At 43.5% G+C, this 18324-nt stretch overlaps 1 protein-coding gene and 1 non-coding gene across 2 annotated transcripts; one reads left to right on the plus strand and one right to left on the minus strand.

Annotated features, from left to right (window-relative positions):
* Nucleotides 1-6825: 6825 nt before the first annotated feature.
* On the minus strand, nt 6826-8720 carry LOC133924356 (aspartic proteinase PCS1-like). The gene has a single exon (XM_062369851.1). The coding sequence runs from the start codon at nt 8467-8469 to the stop codon at nt 7150-7152; it is 1320 nt and encodes a 439-aa protein (XP_062225835.1). The 5' UTR covers nt 8470-8720; the 3' UTR covers nt 6826-7149.
* An 8529-nt stretch (nt 8721-17249) lies between these two features.
* Nucleotides 17250-17330, plus strand: TRNAL-CAG (transfer RNA leucine (anticodon CAG)). Its single transcript has one exon. It is a non-coding gene; the product is annotated as a tRNA-Leu (tRNA).
* Nucleotides 17331-18324: the final 994 nt, after the last annotated feature.

Consider the following 18324-nt stretch of genomic DNA (forward strand, 5'->3'; position numbering starts at 1 on the left):
TAGGCGTTATCGGAAGACACACATTGATCAACAAAGACATCACAATTTGTTTTGTGATGTATATGCTCTTTGACGAGGGTGTCATGCCGAGTTCGTGTAGAAGACGACGACGGTAAGGAAAACTAAGGGGTATAGGGGCACCCTCTACTACTCATCCAGAAAATGACGAGGATGATGAGGATGATGATTTCATGCCCAAAATACCTCAATGTTCTAGTAGCAATACAGGAGAACGTTCAAGAAACATGCAAGAGGACGTTCACGCACCACATCAAGATGGCGTACAACCGATCAGGAAATAGGACATGCGACTACTATGATAGCTCAAGATACCGACGATGATGACGATTTCATGCCACAACGACTCCTCCCTCCGAGGCCTTCATTTCTGGAGGACATTGATGACCCTGAAAATGATGATGAATTTGCTGGTACCCATCCTTACAACTTCTCTTTAACACATCAGAGATGACAATCATCTTACTCAGATAGCATTGACTATCATAGTTGGCATTCTTCTGCTAATTTGTGTCACTAATTTCCTCCGCCATCTTGAGATGATCTAGATATTCAACATCAATGCACTATGAACTATGCAAATACTAGACAAGATTATTTATTTTGTTTAACTTTCTATTTCATTAGTTCAATTCGATGAGTATATGGTTAGTGTCTTATGTTAACATACTATGTTACTAACTATTTATGAACTTTATGTCTAATCAATATGATGATAAGTTTATTATATTAACGTACTATCAAAACAATTCATTTCAACATATAAAAATCATTACTTACAAAGCACTACAACGTTGTCGCACTACAAGATTTTTCATTGTCGCTGCAATTACGCCCGTTAATGAGCTTATCAGAGTATCCGTTGTCCATCATCAATATAAGGCACTACAACATTAGCTTGTGCACAGGTTTTTCCTTGCCACAACACCTCAATCCTAACTCGGACTTTAGACATGTCAATGCTTATGCTAGTGTCCTCTTATGACTAATGTTGTAGCACAAACACCTTGGAAACTGTCATAGATTAGAGTTATATCACCAGCACCTCAAGGACTAACATTAATTGTAACTCTACCATCAACCATGTAATTGTATGAACCGTTTAACACACAAGATTTGCTTGCTTTAGGATGCATGCTTAAAGCAGACTTTGACTTTGGATTAAGATCAAAAGGATGTATGTTATTTCTACACCCACTCAAAATCAATAGCTTTCATATGGAATATTTTCATAGGATTCTATGCCTCCATGCATAGGTAACAATAACTCATTAATGAACTTTTGCAGAATGAAATGACTACGCCAAGCAGCAGCTTTCACAAGGAATCTCTATCAAGCATCAATGCCGCAATTTTTCTAGCTTTCGCAGAAAATCCTATGCTTCAGCCCCCAGCCAAGCCCATACACTCAGTCCATGCACCAACCCTCAACCACCATATATAACCTCACCCTCATACATGGATGGACCACTTTTTCCTCAGCTCTCTCAACTGCAATATCTTCATCAATTCCACCAAGCTCACCCAAGAATATTGGGTGATTTTCATCCCATAGGGGGTCGAACCGCCGATGTGCTTCTGTGACGATCCTTGTAGGCTTCGTGAGTCCCAGGACATCTCCTACACCTATGGACTACGCTTTTTCTTATGTGCTAACTACCAGTACGATAAGCCTCGATATGGACCGTACGAGTACCCACCAGTATAGCGACGTATATCACTTATGTAACACTTTTCGTACAATTTCATGCAATATCTTACTAATCTCCCTTCTTGTTTTATTTATCCAGTCTCTTTCAATCTGTGACTTCATGGAATGGCTGGGGTGGAGCAAAATGAGCACTAGAAGCGGTGGATCGACATAAGCATGCAGTGGAGGAGTGAAACGTATGAACGTCAGGAGTATGAGTAATAGTAGGAGGAACTACGACTTAAGCGTCAGGAGGAGGAGTGTTTGAGGAAGACAACGAAGGAGCGCGCTGCGGCTAAGGCACATGAAGTAGAGAGGGAAAGGAAGCGGGAGAGGGCATATCGCGCTAAAGCAGAGGGCTCTGATGCCCTACGAAAGAGCAAATATCCTAGATGCACTCAATAGAGAGCATTTATTGTAACCCAGTCTATTTTCATTCCCTCAGGCATGTTATGTTTAGCAGCAACGTACTATTAAGTTAGTTTTTAGGCGTACCACACATATCTTTATGGTAAGGATCCATTCGCGCAGCGACAAAAAACCCCATATTCCATGTAATGTTTATCAGCTTATATAACCTATATGCCGGGTTATGTGATAATCGTACTTCACAACTATTATTGTTCGACAAATTAGAATTTGTATCCTCCCAGCGTTACTTCACTAAAATGTTACCCACACAAATACATTAAATGAATAATAAACTGTCGATAAAATTACATTGAAACAAATTTGCACACACTCACTCATGCAGTTCCTTTATTTATTTATTTTCTCGTACCCTAATAAAATAAAATTGTGCTACTGCATTCTATTCAGACCTACTATCACCAGTAGGTACTGCACTCTATGCAGAAAGATGACACAAAATGACACACACTCACTCATCAAGTTCCTTTCTTTATTATTTGCTCGTGACTTAATAAAACAAAGTTGTGCTATTATACTTTATTCATCTCCACTATCACCAATAGGTACTATACTAAATGCAGAGAGATGACACGAACTGACACAAGATAAAACGCGACGTGAGCAACGAAAGCAACACATGGCAGAGCCGGCTTGTATTTGGCACATGAGGAGCCAAATACAGGGCATTCTCAGCACCTCAGGTGCTGAATATAGGCGGGCTCATCGTTTTTTGGTGCCTCGCATACCGAAATCGGGTTTTCGGTGTTTGAGGTGCCGAATACATGTGCTAAATTTGTAAATACACCGCTATATTATCTATTTTAGCAAATACGATGATGTATGTTGCCTATTTTTTGATTTTTGCTAGGATTCTGCTTCCTATCGCAGAGGGAATTCTCTGTTGCCCCCTATGGCATTGCATGGTTCATTGTGCTAAACTTACAGCTCACTGCTCATATTCCTTTGCTAGCATACAGCTCTTAATATTACCAGTACTCCTAAATTTTAGTCGCTGAAAACAAGCGATGGGTTAGTGAAGAGGGGTTTTCGGGTTTAGAAGGATTTTATGGATTCCGGGTTTAAAAAAAGCTCCAAAGAAGGCAGTCAAGCTCAACGGAAGAGGCGGGCACAAGGGTGGGACAACGAGGTAGCAGGGACGCCGTCGATCGCGGATGGCGGAGGATAGCCGGTGGATAGTGCCGGTGGCGAGGAGGTAAGGATGCGGCCGGACGAAGCTGGATTAGTGCAGTGAGGACAACAGGGGCGGGGAGTCTCGCGCTTGGAGAGAGAAAGAGAGAGAGAGGTGGGAGGTTGAAGAAAAGGGTCTCAAGGTTGAAGAAATGCTGTGAGTCACAACTGTTGTCTAAAATAAAAGGAAAAAAATAAGTGTTTGTTAAATAGTTAAATAGCAACGCCCTAATATTATAGCATGACACAAAGCATTCTAGTTTGTTACGCTCGATGCAGCTTTTTCTGAATTTCAATTCAAACATGGCAAAGAGGCAGAAAGGGGAAACCATGGTATGCCTCACTCTTTAATCATAAACAAAACTGCACAGTAGATACTAATACAAGTAGATTAGTAGAGTTTTCTTGTATTATAATCACGACGACAAACCCGTGTCGGTCGCCTTCTTTATCACCTTGTGTCGGGAACAGAACACACGTTCTCCTGAGCATTCTCTTCTTTCTTGTCTACTGTTTGGTTTTCCTGGACCAAAAAGCGTTTTGAAATTCTCGAGCACAAACAACACAAGGAGGTGTCATCGTCACATGCTCGGATTGCCTCGGACATTTCGTGTCTCTTAAACGACATTAATGCAAACTCGAAAGTAGCTAATAGCAACCCTAATCGGCTTCTTATTCGACTCCCCATCATCAGAAATAGCGAATCCGCCAAACAAAATCATCTCCAACTAACTCCCTATCCCCTCGCTAATTTTTGGGCTCGCTATTTTCTCTCCAGACTCGCTACTTTTGTGGAACGAAAAAGGAGCTTGCCTTCTCCTTCGTGTGCTCGCCCGACATAGCCACCGCCGCTTGCCCGACGCAGCCTCAGCCATTCATCTTATGCTCGCGCACGACAGAACGGACCAAGGAAGGAGATTGTGAACAGTACTCAAGTTCTCTAATTTTTCTCTCTCATTTTCTCTGTTCAAAATAATAATCTTTTGTTTCTTCAAAAATCCTAAATTTTTTTATGTGTCTATTATCCATAATCAATCCAAAAATTCTAAAACTTTTTGGATATGTTCCATTATTCATAATCAATGTATAATCTATTTTAATTGGATTGATATAAAAAGTCGTGTAGATTAAACTAAAATTCTTCAAAAATAATATTTTTATAACTTCTAGCAATTGTTCGGGTCTCGAATAAATTCCAAAAATCTAGAAATTATACTAACATTCTTCTTATGTGATGGACTAATTTTAAAATTATTTATAGTCCTAAGTTATATGGTGAAAAAATGAGTTCCTTTGTAATGTTCTATTTTTATACATTTTTATCATTTCATGTGATATTCTTCTTTTAATTCAATTTAAATTCAAACAAAATTCAAATATATACACAATTTATTCGTTGGAAATATAGTCGTTGCAACTTTTTATTTATTTATAAAATAATAATAAAATATAGATGAATGAAATTTAAGGAGCTTAAATTTAGAGATTCGGTTTGAGCACATGTAGAAATACAGAGTTAATCTTTTAGAGATGCACAGTAGCAGTCTACAAGTCGTTGTGTTACTTATAACGACCGATGATTTAGAAGAATTATCCGATGCTGCATCAGTCATTCAGAACTAATCAAATAATTAAGTGAAGAATGTCATTATATATATATATATATATTATATATATATATATATATATATTGTAATTATAAGCATGACTAACCAAAATTGAATGAAATAGAGTTGGCACAGTTCTGTCAAAGTCTAAGAAAAATTGCACTTACCGGATGGTTCGGTGTGTAGAAATTTATATAGACCGGATAATTCGGTGAGCACTTAGAGATAGGACTGGAACATTTAATAGAGATGAAGGTTTTAAATGCTAGTGCTATTCTACACACTGGATAGTCCAGTGATCAGAGGTAGTGCACATCAGAGTGTTCCTTCTTTGACGGCAAAATTTGAATGTTGCACTGGATGATCTGATGTTAAGAGGATGTGAACACCTGACAGTTTTCAAAAGAAGTATGTTTCTTGTGCCAAATAGAAGATGCACACTGGACAGTCCGATAATGAGTTGTGTGAGCACCAGAGGCTTCACCGTACCATTTAATAGAGATATTGCAAAATGAGGTCTGATGCAGTTGTATTCACTGGATGATCTGATGATGGACTTTTAACTCACTAGAAGGTTTCCAAGAGGTTTCTAGAGAATGAACGATTGTACACACCGAATGGTCTAGTGTTTAGAGGTTGTACACACCAGAACATCCAGTATTCACATTTTTCTTTGGACTATTTTTCAACAATGATTTGATATGAACTAACTTGTGATAAATTTACATGGTGTTTTGGAGATACATGACTACTTGTCTCATGATGTGTAGGTGATGGATGCAACTTGACGATCGACGGCAGGATGATCAGGGTCAAGCGGGGTGCTTGGTGCCAGACGATTGAGGAGGCCGGACGAAGTCAAAGGTGATCCTAACTGTACACATGGAGATCAATCAAAGCTTAAAAGAAAGGATGAAGATGGCGTATTGACAAAATCAAGCGAACGGGATGCCGGTGTAAGTGACAAGACAGTCCAAGAGATCGGGAGCGGGAGAGACTTGCTGACGGTCAAGATTGCAAGACGGAGTACACACGTCAACATCGAAATCCTTACTTGAGGTCAAAGTAAGCAGTTGCGAGTTATGCTTTGAGAAGCGTGCGAGACGGTTTTGTGGTTTGGTCCCAAAACCGTGTAGGGGTGAAATGCACATGGCATCATCGCAGAGCTAGCGTCGAGGTGAAGCTAAGTCATAAATGTGTCACAACCGTTCAATAGATAGAGCGCAAGATGGACCCAAAATACCTTGATGGTAGGTAGGAGGCTATTATAAGCGAATGCTATTTTGAGAATAAGTAAACTTAAGGGCTAAGCTACCTCCCTATACCTATAAATAGAGGGGTAATGCTATAGAGATGTAGTGAGTCAGTCATGTATGCTTGAAAACTATGATTTTAGAGAAGAGGAGAGGATAAGTTTAGCCTAGAAGAAATACTTTGTAATTTATCTAAACAGGGCTGACCTTTTATTGAAATGAAGTGCAAGTTTTCTCGTGTATTCGAATTCATCTCCTTCTAATATTCTTCTATTAGCTCCGTGTTTTGTTGCAAGTTTTTTCTATGTAATTTTCGTTTTGATTTTTAGACTGAAATTTCAGCAACTTGTGAAGTATTCTATTTGTTGTTAGAGACATCAAATTCGCACATATACGTGTACAAGTGGGTATTAAATTATGTTACCTCTATTCTATCAAATTAGAGGATTTTCTTCTCTAGGTAGCTCGTGTTGATTTAAAATTATAAGCTTTTGTATACTAAGATACATGAAATAGTCTTGAATTAAAACTATATGTCATATATCATCTGTAGAGTCAAGTTATCTCTAAACTTCTCTTCTTAAATAGTCTCTCTATTGTTTTTATTTTTATTAAGGTTTTGAAATGCTTTGAATGATCGATAGAAGAAAACAATCGATTTCGAAAGAAATTTATTAAAACACATATTCACCCTTAATTGCCTATCTCGGTGCTACACATAATGTACATGTCGATCTTTACATTCAAAACCCTACTCGCTCAGTCAAAGAAAGAGAGAAGACATGACACACTCAGCTTCGAGTTTCCACTACAAACTGTACATGCCAGTATGCCACACGCACCAGGCACCACCAGTGCGCAGTGGTGATACAAGTTCCAAACCCAGAAGCGTTTGGCTGGTTAAGGTTATAGGCGGCGGTTCCTCCCGGCCCTAGAGGAACCAACCCCGGCCTAGGAGCGGTTACGGTGGGCCAAAGCGGCGTCACAGCATCAGGCCGAGGCGCTGGCTGGCGACGTCGCACTTGACGGGCGCGAGCCCGACGCGGCCGCGCTCCAAGTCGTACTCCACCCACACGTTCATCTGGTGGTGGTGCCCAATCACGTACGCCGTGAGGGGAACCATGTCCGCATTCCCGAACGTCAGGCACCACACGCCGTCGCCCCCGCGCCGCTCGCCGGGGACCTTGTACAGCAGCCTGTCCCCCGCCACCACCATCTCCGCGCCCTTGAACTGCAGCGTCACGGCCGGGAGCCTCGCCGACGGCGCGGACTGCCCCCCGGGCACGCGGAAGCAGGTGTCGAACGCTTCCTGGAATGCGAAGTTGGGGTCGTTGAGCGCGGGGAGGATGGGGCGGGTCTGTGTCAAGAATTCGGCTTTCAGGGCGGAGTAGGCGTCCCCTAGGAGGAAGGTGAACTGCGTGCCAGAGTCCACCATCGTCTGCCCGGCGCCAGTGTGGTCCGGCGCGAGCACGGATGCTGGGATGGGCAGGGGTTTACCGCCGACGCGGATTCCGAGGAGCTGGACGGAGTAGGCCACGCGGTCGAAGTAAGGGAGCGGCAGAGTTGGCTGGTACAGGGGCGTGTAGTTGAGCGGCAGGAAGGGGAGGTCGCTGTGGCCGAGCAGCAGCACGCCGGCGTCGTCGCGGTCGGAGATGCAGTACGAGAAGCTGCGTGTGCTCGCCTGCGACACGAAGGAGAGGGCACCCCTGTTCATGCCCAGCAGCCCGGCCGTCGCGACGCCGTCGGAGGAGGAGTCGTACGCGGTGGCCATGCAGCCGAACGCGGACCGCAGCGGCGGCGCGTCGCCGACGCGGAAGACGTCTGTCGCGAGCGTTCCGTCGGAGGTGGACCCGTCCGCGTAGGACTGCGACACGCGGCACTGGCGCGTGGCCCCGTCACAGGACGGCGGCGCCGGCAGGTCCCGGGAGCGACACTGCGCGGAGCCGCAGGGCACGGCGGCGAAGGTGGCCGAGGCTCTCGGGCGGAACGACTCGCCCCTGGCGGCTCCTCCCTGGAGGCCAGGCGCGCAGAGCAGCCAGGAGAGCTCGCTGCCGGTGTCGAGCACCATGGTGACGTTCTGCGGCGGCGTGCCGACGGAGAGGGAGACGGTGAGGCTGACGTTGTGGTGGAACCGCAGCTTGCTCGGGGGCCGCGGTAGCACCCCCGCTGGCACCTGCCGCGCCCGCAGTGGGAACACATGAGGCTTCCCGCCCGGCCTCGACACCTCAGCGGCGACAGACGACGGCCGCGGCACGGCAAGCAAGAAAAGGAGGAGGAGGAGACAAACGAGCGGCGGCGGCATGGTGGTGATTGCGACTTGCTACCGGGGGCCTATGCTCGCATGTGATGCGAGTGTGGTGATGGGTTTTTGTGTTGGATTCGCGAGTGAGGTTTCGGCCGGTTCGTGGTGGATTTTATGGTGGTGGCGCGCGAGGGGGAAGTGTTCCAGTGTTTAGTGCAGTGGGAGTGGTGGATGGTGGTGACGCAGAGAGATGGGAGGGACGCGTCGCTGTCGCAGGGAAGAAGCGGCTGAACCGGGGGGGTTCTTTGTGCCTGTCGTCTTGTAGCTTCGGAACCGGAGAGCGCCAGCTGGGCTAGTCACGGATATTTCGCACTCCGCTACTAGTGCCGTACAGTTTCACTTCTCTATGCGGTAATCTGTGTATGCGCCTGCATTTTTCCTGCTGGTTTTTACTACTCCAAGCTCTACAGCACATACGTGTAATACTGCCTCCGCTTATTAATACTTGTTTTGAAACTTGTACGGTCAATAGCTTATAAAATATTTAGTTTGAAAATATAAAAATCATACGGGTAGATTTATTTTGAAAAATATTTTTATAATACTAAATTTATATTAGAAATTATAACTATATTATAATAAAAAATAATAATAAAAATTGTATGTCGAAGATAATAAAAAATTAAAAACGATAAGTATTTATGATCGGACAGAGTATGTCTTAAGAAAAGTGTAGGTGTGGTATGTCAAAATTAATTGTGTTTGTGCACTAGTTTTCGAGCTTGTTTGCATGCTGTTGGTGAAAGAAAAAGTCTTTTACGAATAAATACGGTGAAAGTCTCTTTTAGAGAGGAGACTCAAGTTTAGTGAAGAAGTGGAGAGTAAGGAGAACTTATGAGTTTTCTATCAAAAGATTGATTCTCCCAGGCCTGATGGTTATGGGTCTATATTTATAGTACCATATCGGGTATAAATATATTAGTATACCTCTTACAGAGATAGTATCACAGGTTATCACTATATCACATAGATCTAGACTGGTTGAATTATATAGTCTAGGTCTAGATAGAATACTTTTACCTCTACCCAAAGATATTATCTACTATGGCAAATACAATGGTGTGAACTGGTCTAAAGAATGGGGCTTGGCCAGTCGTAAATTGTGACATCGCATTGTCCTAGATGTCAGAGTGGCCTCAACTTGCATTAGGATGTCAGGGCAGCCACCACTTGCACCCGTATTAACTACTGATCACTTCGTATCATGCCAATTGCAGTTGGTGTTTTGTTTTTGCAGATATTCCCTCTAGAGTTCAGCAACTTCTCTTGTCTCGAGAGGCGGTGGCCGAAGAGGTCCACAACCTTCGGAAACTTTTAGCTTCTTCAGAGAGTCCAGAGCCTAAAGGTTCCGGATGAGCTCTTTATGGCGTCTACTTAGTGATGTCTATGAGCTGTGGTATTTCTCCCAAGAGTACCCCTCATTTGTTGGCCCCGAGGTGTGGAGGGGTGAGCAGATGCCAAAGAACTAGCTCCAGCCCAACCTCATAGTTAGGATATCCTAATATAACTGTCACACCCCAAACACAGGCCCACGCGACAGCCGCCATATAATTATGGATTAAAAACCTATAATCATGTTAAGGTAAAAATACTCAAATAAAATTTGTGGTTTATAGAGTAACTAGATGAAGCTTTATTTACATGAAAAGTCATAATTTATATGGTTAAGTATCTACTTATACAACTTAGTTTGATGTAAACAAAATATTAAACACTACACTATTGATATGTCCCAAAATTTCCTGCGCATAGCACCCAGTTGTCGATATCTTGATCATGAGCTTGAGATTATGCGTTTAACACCTAAGACAAGTATGAGTATAAAATACTGAGCAAGATGCCGAAGGTTTTTCTTACCTCTCCGACACGGAGGCTATCGCCTTCAAGATGCCGAAGGGTTTTCTTATCTCTCTGGCACAGAGGCTATCGCCTTTAAGGTGCCGGAGGATTTTCTTAAGACATATCCGTGTGGTGGAGGTTTTCAAAAATATCTCCGTGTTGTAGAGGTTTTCAAAACATCCTCGTGTTGCGGAGATCTTCAAGTGTTGTGCACTATTTGAGCAAAGATGTGACTTAAGTTTTACTGTCGACTGATTGAACAGAGATATAACTTAAGTTCTATTGTTTACTATTGAATAGAGATATAGCTTAAGTTTTATTGTCTACTATTGTTACCAACTAGTTATCTGTTGTAAAGGCCCTCAACAGCTAGGCTAACTACTTTCAGAGTACGCTACCCTTTTATCTTGAAAATTTAACCAGCTAGGCAAGTTATTGCTAGGTGGTTATGGACGTACCTTTGCCAAAATAAGGTCTCCTCGGCAAGGTTGGAGGTCCGAAAGTCCTCGTAGCTCCTAGAAAGGGAAAGGGTTGATCTCTTTGACCTGTTTCGTCTACCGAACGGTCTTAGCCTCACTGACCTTCTGGATACCCAGGGTCCTCCTATCGGAGCCCTCATCCTTTGTCATAGCCAACTCCCCTAGTATTGAACCTAGCGTAGGAGGCACTCCGGAGGCCCCAAACTGCTCTAGTGGTGTAGGAGGGACCCCTACGCTGAGGGCCTGCTGGACTCCGTTCTGGCTAGGATTTTGTTGGTGCGACTCAATCCTTATCGCTAGGGTATTGTACCATAGGTGACGGAGTAGGAGGAGGTAGAGTAGGTCGAGGGGGGCTCGGTAAGGTCCGAAGACCTACCCGTGCATCTCGTTCCGGTTTTACGACCCCTGGATTGCCTATCACTGGCTCTTTCCCCTACCAAGCGTCCCGCCTGCCTCTCGAGGTACTCCGTCCGGAAGGCTATAAGGCTTCAGCAATTCTCGGTATTATGGCCATACTCAGCTCCATACAGGATGCACCAGTACCCTTCTTGTGGTACCAGAGCATGTGGTCAGCGTCGGTGTTAGCAGGGTCTGCGCGTATCAGAGCATGTGGTCTCTCCAGAGCCCCCTTCCATCAAGGGATGTAGAGGAGGTTGCCGAACAGCCAGATTCTCAGAAGACGTCGTCTCGACAAATGTGTCATTGGCGCCATCACAAGAGATGCCACGAGGGTGGGCCTAGACATTAGTTTCCCTGGGCTCGAGCACCCAAAACCACTAATGACAGCCTGCACGGGCGCGACCTCGACCGTAACCCCTTGGGGTGCTGCGATGTCCTCACTATGCCATTGTTGGAAAACCTCCGCTCCGGCTGGGACCTCCAGGCCAGTCCGGGCTAGGGCCACCATCGGGTCGGTGGTGGCCAGAGGGTCATCACTCCGTTCGGTGGCGGAACTGGTGGGTGTACATAGCTTGCATAGTTGTGGTGGTTGTGTAGACTACCGTACAGGGGTGGTCAGGGAGTCGACCGCTTGTGTTGTGGCCTTGGTGATATTCTTTTTGGGTGGCATCCTACCACTTTTTGTACTTCTATGTTCGAGTCCCCACGGACGACGTGTTGTTGGTGAAAGAAAAAGCCTTCCACGAACAAGTGCGGTGAAAGTCTCTTCTGGAGATGAGACTCAAGTTTAGAGAAGAAGGGAAGAGAAAGGAGAACCCATAAGTTTTCTACCAAAAGATTGGTCCCCTAGGGCTGATGGCCTCTGTATTTATAGTGTTGTATCGGGTGTAAGTATACTAGTATGCCCCTTACAGAGATAGTGACATATGTTATCACTATATCACAGAGATCTAGACTGGTTGAATCACACATTTTGAGTCGAGTTAGAATACTTTTATCTCTACTCAAAGGTATTATCTACCATAGTAAATACAATAGTGTGAATTGTCTTAAAGAGTAGGGCTTAGTTGGTCGTAAACTGCGACGTCACACTGTGCTAGGTATCATAATGGCCTCCATTTGCATTGAGATGTCAGCGCAGCCATCACTGACACCAACATTAACTGTCGGTCACTTCGTATCAAGCTAATTACAGTTTGTATTCTTCTTTTACAAATATTTCCTCCGAAAACCAGCTACTTCTCTTTTCTCATGAGGCGGGGGACAGAGAGGTCTAAGTCCTTTGAGAACTTTTAGCTTCTTCAATAAGTGCAAAGCATAAGGACTCTAGATAAACTCTTTGATGAAGTCTCCTTGATAATGACTATGAGCTGAGATACTCCCCCACCGATGCACCGGTGGCCATTGATACAGCGCGTTCGTGCGTGCGGACGCAATACAGTGTCCTGACGTCATTGTGAGCTTGACAGGCAAAGAGGCTTTGTACTGCACTGTACATCGGTTGAGTTCGCGAGCACGACCGTTGCACTTCAGATGCATCGTACTCTGTTTAAACCCGACAACTTCGACGCTCCAGTTATCTTTCCGCGCGGCCGGAACTTTGGTCTATACTGCGCCGAAAACAAGCACCTTTTGTGAAAGCACATCGACTATTGTACACCCCATGATTAGTTCGCTACACGTCTTCCATGAAAGATATGCCTTGGCATTTAGCAGCAGCAACACGATCTGAACTGCCTCGACCGCTATTTTCACCGTGAGGTAGAAACTAAATGGAGGGTTAAATCCGACCCAAGCAAGTGTCCAATCATGAGTACCACGTGGATTCCATCGGAGTTATGCTTTCATCTACCGCCGGGACTCGATCGGCAAGGATGGAAGTCCCACGAGCCTACAGCTCCTGGCAGCAAAAGGATACACGCGGTGAATGCGATGCCTGCCTTTCGTTGCAAGCAGGGGAGGCAGCGCATTGAAGCCACGTAACTAGAGCAAGTACCGCAGCTCAAAGGCGGGGGGCCTTTCCCGCCGGCTGCGAAGCATTCGTTATCGATTCATTCATCAGCGCGACGCGGTTTGCCGGTTTTGGCTCGTCGTCTCGCCGGCCGGCCGGCCGGCCGGGCCCGACATTTTACTACTGCTAACAACTCCTACCACTGGGCAACAAGGGGCAGGCAGGACCAGACAGTCTCTCCACCCTTCTTTCCCCTTTGCTACAGTTAAAGAGGGTGACCGAATGGCGATTTGATTTTCGATGTCAGATTTCGTCAGCTCCTTATCGCCTCCGGTAGCAGTTCCGACGCTGAATATGTAGGGGACCTGTGAGATCGACAATCCATGTACATATCCATTACTTTTATCTTAAATTTAGGTAAGTTATGGTTAGGTTTACCTAAGGTGGAGATAGAGGTGTTGTGCGGTAGTTGTTCTCCATCTTCAAGTGTTTGGGTTGGAGATCTATAGCATCCATTTTGGTGGGTTTTTTTACTATGTCGTTGATTATGTCGGTGGTCGTGGTTCCTGCTTCTAGCCATTTGCTTTTGGGTTTTCTGAGGGTGATGGTGGCGGATCAGTGCTGCTGAATCGATTTGGACGTGGTGAATATTGATGGACGTTTAGAAGTTTTAGATACATCCGGGTGTGGCTATGTGGTGTTGGCTTATGCGACAAACAAGGTTAGGGTCCCTTGTCGGCTTCGGTTGCAGGCTTATTTTTGAACTTTGGTGTTCTGATCGATGGTGATGAACAACAACGAGTGCCGGAACGAAAAAAAGATGCCCTGATTGATTTTGAACGTATTTTCTTTTTTCTCTAGAAATTTGTTCTGTAAAATGGGGATTTACTATTCTCCTGGTTTAATATAAATCCAATCCCTTGGGGCAAAAAAAACAACTCCTACCACGGCACGTCTGCACCCGCGCGCGGTACTCGCCAGGCGCCGACGCCGTCCAAACCGGTGTAGGCTTATTTGTTAGCTGCAATGCTCGACCCTTCGCGCTTTGATTGGCAAGGATGGATCCTAGTGTACCTTACTAGGCCTCTCTCCACTCTAATATTGACGGCTCCATTATTCTATGGTTGGTGGTATAGTACGTGTACGTGTTTTTATCAGTGCGGGCTCTGCAACGTGCAGAGCACTCAAGAAGATTTGCTCCGCTGTCTGTCCTGACAAACGTTAATCACCGTAAACAAAAGAGTAAAATTATATAAATTATAAGTATTATGATATTTATAATATAAAACTATAAATATTATACATAATAATACAAAACTATAAATATTATGCACTAATTTCACTCAAAATCTGATTTTAATTAAATTCACAAAAATAATCTTATGTCTCTCAAAAAAATCCTAGAACTTTTTATATGTGTTTCATAATTAATGTGAAACCCATTTTATTTGGATTCACCAAAAAAAGTCTATGTGGAATTTAACCTAAAATTCTTTAAAAAATACTTCTTGTATAACTCTTAACAATTGTTAGTGCATCAAATAAAATTCTAAAAATATAGAAAAAATTACTAATATTCTTATTATATGATAAAATAATTTCTAAAATAATTTCTAGACCCATGTTATATGGTGAAAAAGTGGGTTCCTTTATAAGTACATAAATGGAGCATTACAAAGGAACTCACTTTTTCGCTATATAACCTAGGGATCAAAATAATTTTAGAAATTATTTCATTATATAAGAATAATATTAGTGAATTTTACATATTTTTGAAATTTTATTTGAGGTACTAATAATTGTTAGAAGTTATAAAAGTAGTCTTTTTGGAGAAATTTATTTTAAATTCTACATAAATTTTTTAGGCGAGTCCAATTAAATAGGTTACACACAGATTATGGAATACATACAAAAAGTTTTAATATTTTTGGAGAAACATAAGATTATTTTTGGATAAATCTAATTAAAATTGAGTTTATATAACAAATAATTGTAGTATACAGTAATTATAGTTTTGTATTACTATTTATAATACTTGTAGTTTTATATTACAAATAGTATAATACTCATAGTTTTATATGATTCACTCTTAAAAAAAAGCATACGTGGCACTGCATGCAGGGTCACAACTTACAAGCACGAATGACCTCGGTGGGAACGTGTTCCCCTGCTTATAGTAGTATAAGAAACGCCAATATCATGGGGGAACAGCACAGAAGGGTACGACCGATCCCACTCGTGCCCGTCCGTCGTCAGACCCTAGTTTCGGGTGCAAGGAACATAGTACTCTGTTTAAAAATATAAAACGTATTTGATCATGAAAAATTAAACATTATAAGTTTTGACGACTATTAGTAAAATTATATGCATTTTAGTATATAAATTTTATTTTAATAGATTTGTATTTAAAAATATTTTTAATGTGATATCGATTTTATAGCAATCGACAACATATTATAAGCTTTTGATCGACTATTAGTAAAATTATATGCATGTTTAGTATATAAATTTTGCTTCAATAGATTATATTTAAAAGTACTTTTAATATGATATTAATTTAGCAATTGACAACCTATTATAAGAGAAATTAATAGATAAAATTTAATTTTGATGACTTTTTAAAATAAAATACATCTTATATTTTTAAACTAAGGAGTAATTTTAGCAGCTATGCCCCCTAGTCACTCTATAGTGGTAGTAGGGAGTGTAGGACTAGCACGAGCTGGACGGCAGAGAAGTACAGGCCAGATGCAAAAGGGACTATTATGCATCGGCTCGGCTGCTTTCCTCGGACGCATTCCGTCGTGCGCGCAATGCAACGCTAGTGGGTTGCTTGCTTGTCTAGTCGTCGTCTTTCTACGTGGCGAAGATGATGTATTGATGTTGATCCAGATAAACATGACAAGTAGAGCGTGGTTTGGTAGTAGAGTCCAGCCGTCCAAGTTGCCGGCCGCCCAACACTCCCCCTTGGCTAGCCGCCCATTCCACAGCTTAGCTAGCCGCCCATTCCCCAGCTTAGCTAGCCGCCCATTCCCCGGCTCCACAGCGCCTGTTTGGAGAGCACAGAGCAGCTTGCAGATTAGGGTCGTAGTCGAGCAGGAGAAAGAGACATCGCCTAATCGATCGATCCGCGGTCCCTAAATCACACCTAATCAGTAATCGAATAACTAACTAACGCTTCAAAATGGAATGCCGAACTTGTGCTGACGCTCTATATACGCAGATCAACCCGAGATTCAATCATTCGATGGAGAGAGGCCCATCTCAGCACACGGTACTGGCGAACTATTACAGCTCGCTGAGATGTGACGCATGCGCTGTTCTACTATCCGAGCCCTGGTTGGTCGGTGCAGTAGTGCTGCACACCCTGCACTCCTGCTACTCGACAATGTTGGGCCATCCATGTATGCCATGCCATCGTCCTTGCTCGAGAGCCCACATCAATGGATGTGGATGGGCAGCAGGGCGACGTGCAGTGCGGTGCAGTGCTGGATCAGCTCGATCTAGCTGCACAGTTGAGAGTCGCTCTCGCGAGGCCATGACTGCCGCATAGTGCGCAGTTGCACGTAGCCGCATAGTGCGGCACAGTTGAGAGTCGCTCTCGCGAGGCAACTGCTCGAGCTACCCGGCCCAGAGGATTTCGGTCAGTGACGGAGTGAACGCGCAGCGCAGTTGCACGTAGTTGTCGACGTACGCGGGAAGCAGCTGGTGCCCGGGGCCGGGAGCTGCCTATCTGCCTCCTGCTGCGTGCGCGAGCGAAACATGTCATCTCTGTACCGCACTGCACGGGGCGAGGAGCTTAATTTGCTGCCAGTTGTGGGACCTTTCGCCGTTACGATGGTGCGCCTCGGCCGGAACGGCAGCGATCATTATGATTTGGGCAAGAGGAGTCTGCGTCTGTCTCCCTGGAAAAGATCACATGGCCGGTTGGTTGTACACTTGTGCTAGCCGAATCGTTCCTGATCCCCCACTGGCTAATTGCTTTCGGCTGTCTGTGCATAAACAAGCTGATTTGATGATCGGCATCAGTATAAGATTTGCGACGTCGCACAGTAGAAGTCCCATGAATGGCTCATATCCGTTATTACATAATCCACCGGCTAGTTCATCGTGTCAAGATGGCCGAGTTGGTCTAAGGCGCCAGTTTCAGGTACTGGTCCGAAAGGGCATGGGTTCGAATCCCATTCTTGACATTACTTTTGGTACATTTTATCACAGTTAAGCTTTCTTTGTATAGTTCTCTTTTTGGAGAGGTTGTAGAAAAAGCTACTAGTAAAACTGATACCATTTCGGACTTGGGCAATGCGTTCATCAGCGATTTGGAGTTTTTTGATGGAAAAAAAGAGAGATTTGGAGTTTAGGTTCCTGGCACCTGACATGATGCAGCTTTCGGTTCTTCTAATTCTAATTTCTGGTTCATCTTGAATTCAACTAGAGTTTTATCATAGGACTAATATAATATCCGTACGTTGCAACAATATCTAAATATTTGGAATGCATGTGCTATTATAATAATAGTATATCACTCGAAAAGAGAATATGGTGTGCAAATATATCTTAATCAAAGATAGTATACATCATAGTAATATTCTCAATTATTTTGCCATAAACATGATAGTAAAGTGCCCCCGTACATTTCCATGGTTTCCAAATCTTAGCCTCAATATTTATTTTGTTCCTCACATTGCGAACAAAATATGGTGTTGTTGAAGATAATAAATAAGTTCAGCTAAAAATAATAAATAAATAAATTGAGAAGACAATATACAAAAATTAAAAAATAAAGAATGTATTGTCTAAAATGTAAAACTACCCATACTTATCCAATACCACCTATTGGACTCACCACAACATCCTTTCCTAGATCGATAGACTCATGTCTCACACGGTAGCTCACATTCCCATCCCCTATTTCACCTCTCCCCTTCATATCACCATTTTTGACATGACGCTATAAAATTGTGAGACTTTCGACCCGAATGAGAGCAAAGACGAATGCAATCGGCTCATGCATTCTAGGGTGTCATTGATCTACTTCACTGCGACCGAGATAAGAAACGACAGGAAACATTGAAATTGTAATTGGAACAAATATCTTGAGCCTGCAGTAATTAGTGAAAATTCTATTAATGCAGAGACATTGGAAGAAATGAATAGTGACCATAAAGGATGTTAAGCACACATAGA

The sequence above is a fragment of the Phragmites australis genome, chromosome 1 (genome assembly GCF_958298935.1).
Source record: "Phragmites australis chromosome 1, lpPhrAust1.1, whole genome shotgun sequence".
Lineage (NCBI taxonomy): Eukaryota > Viridiplantae > Streptophyta > Magnoliopsida > Poales > Poaceae > Phragmites > Phragmites australis.

What these genes read in the sequence shown, in the direction of transcription:
- LOC133924356 (XM_062369851.1), bottom strand. Translation starts at nt 8,469, where the DNA reads ATGCCGCCGCCGCTCGTTTGTCTCCTCCTCCTCCTTTTCTTGCTTGCC.